Source organism: Chaetodon trifascialis, chromosome 8 (genome assembly GCF_039877785.1).
Source record: "Chaetodon trifascialis isolate fChaTrf1 chromosome 8, fChaTrf1.hap1, whole genome shotgun sequence".
Taxonomy (NCBI): Eukaryota; Metazoa; Chordata; class Actinopteri; order Chaetodontiformes; family Chaetodontidae; genus Chaetodon; species Chaetodon trifascialis.
The window spans coordinates 12,691,177-12,699,000 of NC_092063.1; the positions used below are offsets into that span (position 1 = coordinate 12,691,177).

General features: G+C 44.6%; 2 protein-coding genes across 6 annotated transcripts in view; both read left to right on the plus strand.

Moving 5' to 3' along the window:
* Nucleotides 1-4,575, plus strand: part of LOC139335127 (transcription factor Spi-B) — a 49,298-nt gene extending 44,723 nt beyond the window's left edge. For 3 of the 5 annotated variants that reach the window (XM_070968580.1, XM_070968582.1, XM_070968581.1), the window contains exons 2-6: nucleotides 1,224-2,040; nucleotides 2,780-2,984; nucleotides 3,112-3,230; nucleotides 3,422-3,572; nucleotides 3,734-4,575. In XM_070968580.1, coding sequence (XP_070824681.1) covers nucleotides 2,020-2,040; nucleotides 2,780-2,984; nucleotides 3,112-3,230; nucleotides 3,422-3,572; nucleotides 3,734-4,041 — 804 coding nt within the window. In that variant the 5' untranslated portion in view covers nucleotides 1,224-2,019 and the 3' untranslated portion in view covers nucleotides 4,042-4,575. The remainder of the gene's footprint in view (nucleotides 1-1,223; nucleotides 2,041-2,779; nucleotides 2,985-3,111; nucleotides 3,231-3,421; nucleotides 3,573-3,733) is intronic. The other 2 variants (XM_070968583.1, XM_070968584.1) reach the window with 1 other exon arrangement.
* Nucleotides 4,576-5,712: 1,137 nt separating this feature from the next.
* Nucleotides 5,713-7,464, plus strand: LOC139335126 (adenosine receptor A1). The gene is made up of 3 exons (XM_070968579.1): nucleotides 5,713-6,050; nucleotides 6,169-6,632; nucleotides 6,718-7,464. Exons 1-3 carry the CDS (start codon nucleotides 5,713-5,715, stop codon nucleotides 6,927-6,929), a joined length of 1,014 nt encoding a protein of 337 aa, XP_070824680.1. The 3' UTR covers nucleotides 6,930-7,464.
* The last annotated feature ends 360 nt before the right edge of the window (nucleotides 7,465-7,824 follow it).

Consider the following 7,824-nt stretch of genomic DNA (forward strand, 5'->3'; position numbering starts at 1 on the left):
TCTTGAGATTAAATCTGTCAACATGTACATGATTCATCCCAGCATGAATTGCAGAGAAACAACTCAAAAAAGGTCAAAAACCCATCTCAGATCATTACAAAGAGAGTAGGCCAACAACGAAAGTAGCAGTGGACAGGAAACTGTCAGTTATAACCATCACTTTTCATCATACGCACTCTGATCTGGAGAGAACAGTTGATAAAGGAGTTGCGGTTGAATGCGGTGTAAATTTTGCTACTGGCAAAACTTTGACTCCATTTCAGTCAAACCTCATGTTTATACAGCAGGTTCTGTGACATCAGGTGGGCAACTTCTTCTTCTACTTCACTATCAGAGCCTGTCTGTTCCAGAGCGAGACGGGTTTGGGGAAATCCCTCAGCTACACACACCCTGTGAAAAAGACATGTTGCACTACCAGTAGTGTCCTGGAATCTACGTCTGAAATAATAAAACACGCAACAGCAGCAAAAAGGAACATGCTCACTCGCAGCTCACAATGTGGCGCATCTCAAAAGTGAACTATGAATGACATCATGTGTTCCTAATGTGGGTTGTGATGCAACACCTGTTGCTGGCTGTTTGCTTCCCCACAATGGTTTATGGAGACAAATCTCATTTTAACCTAGCGGCCTTTGAAATTGAATTAAAAACTTTTAAAATTAAAAACAGAATTGAGCTTGGGAGATTTTTTAATGGGGGGAGAGAGTTACTGTGTGTGACTTTTACTCACTAACTAGTCAGTTAGTTGAGCCAACGTCTAAATCAATATTTTAGAAGTGTTGTGCATTATCTGTGAGTCAGATGGGTTTATAGCCGTGGCGTGCCAAGCCAAGTGGATGATGAACGAGCTTGTCATTATAGCCAGGGGGGTGAAAAAACTAACTGATGCAGGAGATTTAACGGTATTTTAACCTCCCTTATTCAGCAATTACAAGTAGTATAGAAATGTTTCATTAATGCTTTGTTGTTGTAAACAGCTGTCATCAACTTTAACTCCTCCTGCGTAGCATTTTTAACTGGATGTTAGTATATAAACAGATGATGAACAATATGCTCTCACAAAGCTGTAATTATATAAGGTATGTTGTAATGGGAGGAGTTGTAATTATTGACAATACTGTAGATTAACGAACGCAATCTTCAACTTTTCCTTGGATCTGCTTGTTAATTATAGTGTAATGCTAGTGTAAGCTATTTATTATATGCTTTTATAATGCTTACAGGTGGTTAATTGTTATCCCCACGTGCCCCATGTGTGGAGATAGTTTTGTGGGGTGCAGCACATTTGATGATCACAGAGGCTGAAACAAAGAGTGGGTATGGGTAAATAAGTGGCACATTACAATGGCTTGCGGGATGCATGCAAATGTGTGAGCAAGTGGAGTATATATGGGAGTTAATCCAGATCCCTCTCTTATCACTGCATTGTTATTTTGTGCAAAAGTGTGTCATGTCTGATTCCGCCTGGATGTAAAGCCACATCATTATCTTCCACGGCACCTCTGCTTCGGCAAATCAAAATGATAAGAAACCACAGACGTTCTGATTCCACAGAATAAAATCCGCGAGCTCGGAACAGAAAGCTGCGATATTAAATAGACAATGTAACAATGTGACAAGAAAGACAACCTTTATTTTGTAAACCACTCCCACTCCAAAGGGGCTTGGCTAAAAGTGTGCAAAGACTTATAAGAGACGGGATGTTCAGGTGGAGCATCATTCAGGTGAGCGTTCACATGCTCATGTCTCCACCCTCTCGTGCCTGAGGATACCTCTTCACTGAAGCAGAAACAGGAGTACACCTCTGACTTAACAAGGTACAGATGTCTTCTTCCTTGTGTTCATTCATTCAGGTTCTGACTGTTTGTCGTTTGCTGTCATATGACTGTGTATCAGTCTCTTTGGGTAGGAGAAGTGTGTGTGAAAGCTGCTTTCACTTCCCTGTTCATGTTGTGAGTTTGGAGCTTTGGTTCTGGCGTCTCACAAATGTGTTTTCTCTTTCCAGATTGTCCTTAAAGTATGTTGGCAGAAATGGAGACCGTGAGTTGGATATTATTTTCTTTTAATTAGCTGTTTTGCAAGTCAGCCGATGAATGCCAAAGAAAAGTGTTTATATTTACCCAACTCCATATGTGCTCTGAAATATCATCTTGTTACCTGTAACTGTGTCGGCTGAGGGTAAAAGGTTATTTGTAAGAATAGCAGCTACAGTAAGCCACACGTCACTGTTACCTGACTGTTAGCCGTCGCTGGTGAAGGCACAAACACTTGCATAAATTTGCCAGTCAAACTAAAACACACGCACTCACACCTGACCTTTCAAGCACAAACACAACAGCACACAGCCCCGATCGGGCTGAATATCAAACAGTTCATGTGGACGTCATTAGTTTGTGTCATTTTGGAAATCTATGCCAAACCATAAATGGGAAAAATTAATCATTTTCCAAGAATGATCACTGCTGTTTAATATTATGTTGAAAATGGATGATTCATAGATAGATCACAGCTCTTTTAAAATTGATGAATGAGAGCATCCCAGAGCGAAATTAGTCACTGTATGATGCACCATGGCACAATAGTGTGCATCAGAGCATCGTTGGGTTCTCCTGAAAAAGAACAGCAGGTGTGCAGTCTGATGATAACAACACCTGAGGCTACAGCTGACGCGAGACAAACGCTACCCATCGCGCAACGTGTTTTCTGTTTGTCAGCAACACACAAAAACACGGAGCGTGTATGACGTCTGAAAGCTGCTGTCCTGCCCTGTGTCTGTCAGATGGCCTATGTGACCGAGATCAGGCTGAGTGGAGATCGGGGGGCCTGGAGCGGAGCGGCCCCCCCCTCCTGCCCCGAGGTGGATCTGGAGGTCATTGAGGAGTACCTGCAGGAGCACTCACTGGAGGTCCAGCCTGCACACACACATTCATCCACCGTCGGGCAACAAACGCACACACACTCCCACCAGGGCACCAGAATCATAGGTTAGTGTGAAGGTGACAGTGATGACGATGATGATGATGATGAAAAAAAATGATAATGGGATGCTGCAGGTGCTTGTATATTTCAATATCTATTATCTGACTGTGTCTTCTGCTTACTTCTCCGTAGAGAATAGCTGGTCAGGTCAGCATCCGTATGAGTGGCAGTGTCGCTCTCACACTCCAAACGAGGAATACGAAGATCGAGCCCTGCATCCAGCCTGGCCGAGTCCCCATGACAACCAATGGGTGAGTTCAAGGATGTCAGTCTCTTCGTAAATTAAAGCCTAATTACCTGGTTCATGTCCGAATACGACAACACGTCACTGTGTGACTCATTTCAGCATCCTGAGGCTGAATTTTGACTTTTGATTGACTCTATTCATGATTTATGAGACATTTGTGAATTATTAATGTGTTTTTACATCTGTCTGCTTCAGGACCACATTGCATATTCCTACGAGGCGCCTGCATACACTGACTCAGACTCCCAGTCCAGTAGCTCCCAGTACCAGGAATACCGAGATTCCCCCTCACCATTGTCTGACAGAGGGGGCAGGAAAGACTCCCTGCCTCTCGCCCCACTTTCAGGTCTCACTTTCAGCATTAAGACTTTCAGCAATACAAAGCTTCAACATATCTACAAACCAAACTTCTATGTTTTTAGTGAAAAAACCTGCGTGTTCACACGGACACACGTGTGAGTCATAGATGTCTCATATTTGTATTTACGTCCCCTTCCTCCTTTGCAGGAAAGAGGAAGGAGCGGCTGTTCCAGTTCCTCTTTGAGATGCTCCAGACGCCATCGATGCGGAGCTGCATCTGGTGGGTCCAGTCTTCCGCCGGCACGTTCCAGTTCTCGTCCCAAAACAAGGAGCGCCTGGCGCAGCTGTGGGGCCGGCGAAAGGGTAATCGCAAGACCATGACATACCAGAAGATGGCGCGGGCATTGAGGAATTATTCCCGCACTGGGGAGATTCAGAAGGTGAAGAGGAAGCTCACTTACCGCTTCGATGAGAAAACGCTGAGAGGCCTACAAGGACACTGTAGCACTGCGTGAGGAGCATGATGGAGAGTGTATATAAGCAGAGAAATAGAATAAGCACGATGGATATTGAAAGAAAAGCATTGTGGTTGTCTCATCAATGTTCCTTTCTGCTGATTCTACTAATATGGTCTGTAGAAACAAATGAATACTGAGTATTTGAGAAGCCAGAAGATGGAACACTGTAGGTTAGAGCGCTCGGCAGATACAGGACCATTCTGGAGAAGGCATCAGGGATGACCAGGAAATGTGGATGGTGATGCAAGGAAGCAAACTCACAGGATAGGCAATGTGTGAAAAGTCAGCTGGCATAAAAAATTCTGTAAATCTAAAAGGTTATCACATAATATCTACTTTATAAGTAGAACTTAAGTCATTCTTAAGATAAAAGTTGTGGTTTTCTGTTTTTTTGTGATATTCAGCAAAGATGCAAGATCATTTTATAAACTTCTTAACAAAATTAGACTGTGTTAACATGATCTGTGTGTGATCTGCCTTAACATATCTTTTTTTAAGATGAATAAATAAATCTGAAAATATTTTCAGACCACCTGATACATCTGCTCTGTCTGTCTGTCTATCAGTGTGAACGAAGATATACTGTGTGCTGTGTATCAGCCAGGCAAACACAGATGCGCTTATAAACCGAAGCAAACACACAAACACGCACACGCACATAGACAGAATTGTATGCAAAGTTAGCATGCACTGAAAAACCGCCATAAAAAACAGATATGTTAATCAGTAACATATACAAAGTCCCCTGACACACAGAGCAGTCGAGCACACACCCACACACCCACACACCAAACACATCTGGGGTGTTGAGTGTTACTTTCTAGTATGAACTTGCCAAAGTAAAGCAATGTAATTTTCATAGTCAAATGATGAGGCCACACACGTATGCTGGAAACCAAATGGTGGAGGAGCAAATGACATAATATACAACACACACTCACTGTCATACCTGACTATGCGCGATAGCTTGCACTTTTTTTCATTATCACCAGCTTGTTCTGGTGTGACATATTTCCATTTTATGCTACTTTATACTGTTGTACTACGCTGCTGTCTGACAGCTTTGGTTCCGACATACAGATTCAGATTTTCTATATAAAATTTATGATCAGCTTCTGAAATGTGATTGATGCATTATGATAAAACTTCCCAACAGCATATAAAGTAGTTCATATTAGTTTGCAACATTAAAATGCTGCTGACAAATTAATGCATCATTTTGTGATTGTGATATTTTAAGTACATTTTGCTTTACTAGTTATTTACTTCTACTTTGCAGTATTACTACTTTTACTCAGGTTATAGACTTGTGAAAAATGTGACATGGCTCATTTGGGAGTCCTCTCCTCTAAAGCTACTGAGGCACATTTATCAGAGCGAGGAAAGGATTTTCACTCACTGATGAAATACAGATGGCGTCTCCACGGAGTGCACGCCTGCTGTTGTGTGTGCACACAGAAGCGCATGCATGTTTGCTTATAAAATCTGGTCATCCGGTCATTTGAAGGCGAGAGCTGAGAGCAGGAACACGCGATCTGAACAGCAAACTCAGGATTATGTTGGACCTCGCTGTGCTGAGGAATTCATCCCACCTGTCCACAGCCACAGAGGAGGCCTGCTCTATCAAACTCTGACTTTCTCCATCTACCCCGGTCTCCATCTTCAGTGATGGCTGAATGGAGTTGGGTGGCCTACACGGTCCTAGAAGTGCTGATTGCTGTGGCCTGTTGCCTTGGCAATGTGTTGGTGGTGTGTGCGGTGTGCCTCGGCGTCCGGGATTCCCTGCGGGAGCCAACCTTCTGCTTCCTCGTTTCCCTGGCAGTGGCTGACTTCTTAGTGGGTGTAGCTGCTGTGCCGCTGGCTGTTCTGCTGGACGGCTGGGTGAGCATGACCCCTGACCTGTGCCTGCTGCTCAGTTGTGTCGTGCTGGTGTTGACTCAGGCATCTGTGCTGTCCCTGCTAGCTATCGCCGTGGACCGATACCTCCGGCTGTACACGCCGCTCAGGTGAGGTCTTGCTCTCTGAAATGCTGGTTTGCAGGTAGAGAAGCTGTATGTGTAACATGTTGATTTGTAAAAATAATCGTCTCTCTTTCCTCCTGTCTGTTTTAACCCTCGCTGCCAGGTACAAGGCCCTGGCCACACAGAGGCGTTCATGGATGGCCGTGTTTGTGTGCTGGACACTTTCCTGTTTGCTGGGATTCACCCCTTTGTTTGGCTGGCGCAACTACTCCTCTCTAGCACCTGATTCCACCAATGCATCTTCCGCTTCCTCCATGTCTCCACCCTGCACCTTCCTATCAGTTATCTCCCTCCCCTTCATGGTGTACTTCAACTTCCTGGGATGTGTCATGGCACCCCTGCTGGTCATGACCCTCCTCTACACTCGAATCTTCTGGAGCCTGCAGGGCCGTCTGAAGGAGAGCTGTCCTCAAGCGCAGGCCTCTCTGCTCAGGGAGAAGAGGCTGGCCTGCTCCCTGGCTCTGGTTCTCATTTTGTTTGCTGGCTGCTGGATTCCTCTGCACCTGATGAACTGCCTGCTACTGTTTCATGGCCCTGAAGCTGTCACACGGGGGACACTCTATACAGGCAGGTCACAGAGACTTATTTCATGTCATATAAATCACAATACTTACCAGCAGTGAAATGCGAGTGACCAACCCATCTTTTCCAGGTATTCTCCTGTCTCATGCCAACTCAGCGGTCAACCCTGTGGTCTACGCTTATCGCATCCCAAAGATCCAACAGGCCTACAGTCAAATTTGGAGGCGCTTCCTCGTGAACACAAACTGTTGTGGTGGGGATGGGCAAGTTCACCGACCAAGAACAGGCAGCCGAGCCAATCACACAGAGACTTGTGGCTCAGGAGGGAAGACCACGCCATAACAACACGCCGTAGGTCCAGTACGGTGGACGTTTGAGTTCATGGGACTTTGTCGGAAGGTATTTAGTCCAATACACAAGAAACTCTGACCATCACCATGTCCAACAATCATTTCAGGCTTTATTACAGTCAACTGAGAACATACAGGCAGCCAGAGAGTGTTTGAGTGAAATCCCTCCTTGTGGAGTTTGGATTGAATGAGACTCTGCACTCGCAGGTTTGCCAACCCCCTCACCTGCAAAGCTATCTCATAAATCTCCACTAGAGGGTGCTCGACACTAACAAACACAACAACTCCTGCTACACACACCATGACACCATCAGAATTGCAGTAGGTGACGAACAAACAATGTCAAGATCTTTCATTCACTGATTTTTTGACAATGATTTGGGAAGTGCGATTTTATTAAGATGTACATATTTTTTGTGTAACTCATTTGACATCTTCAATCAATGCATCGCTAACCTCTAGCAACACAGATTTACTTGCTCCTTTCTTCTCCTGGAACCTAAGAATAAATATGATACTTAGCTACGAGAGTGCGTTGGAACATTCATGAGTGTTCAGTGAGATCCTCAGGGAAGGCAATAGACTGTATAGTTATCACCTGAGCAGGGTGCAATCCCACCCACCAAACTATACAACCTACTACCTCACCCTGACAGAGCTCAAATCAAACACAAGTTCACGTCCTGTGAGGGAACATGAAAGCTCATTCACCTGCTCTAGCAGAACAAAACAAAACACGGTGCTTGTCACGCTGCATTATGTTGCTTTCTGCAAGCGTATGTTTTGATTGGACGGCATGATTGCCCATCTGGAGATGACAGTCGGCGAGTGGCTGACTCAGCTGTCTCCTTGGGAAAGACAGTAGATTGTATAGTTATCTCAAAAAG

Excerpts from the sequence above, each read along its gene's own strand:
- LOC139335126 (XM_070968579.1), top strand. The coding sequence starts at position 5,713 with ATGGCTGAATGGAGTTGGGTGGCCTACACGGTCCTAGAAGTGCTGATT. Across the intron at positions 6,051-6,168 it reads CGGCTGTACACGCCGCTCAG|GTACAAGGCCCTGGCCACAC; the intron begins GTGAGGTCTTGC and ends CCTCGCTGCCAG. Across the intron at positions 6,633-6,717 it reads ACGGGGGACACTCTATACAG|GTATTCTCCTGTCTCATGCC; the intron begins GCAGGTCACAGA and ends CATCTTTTCCAG.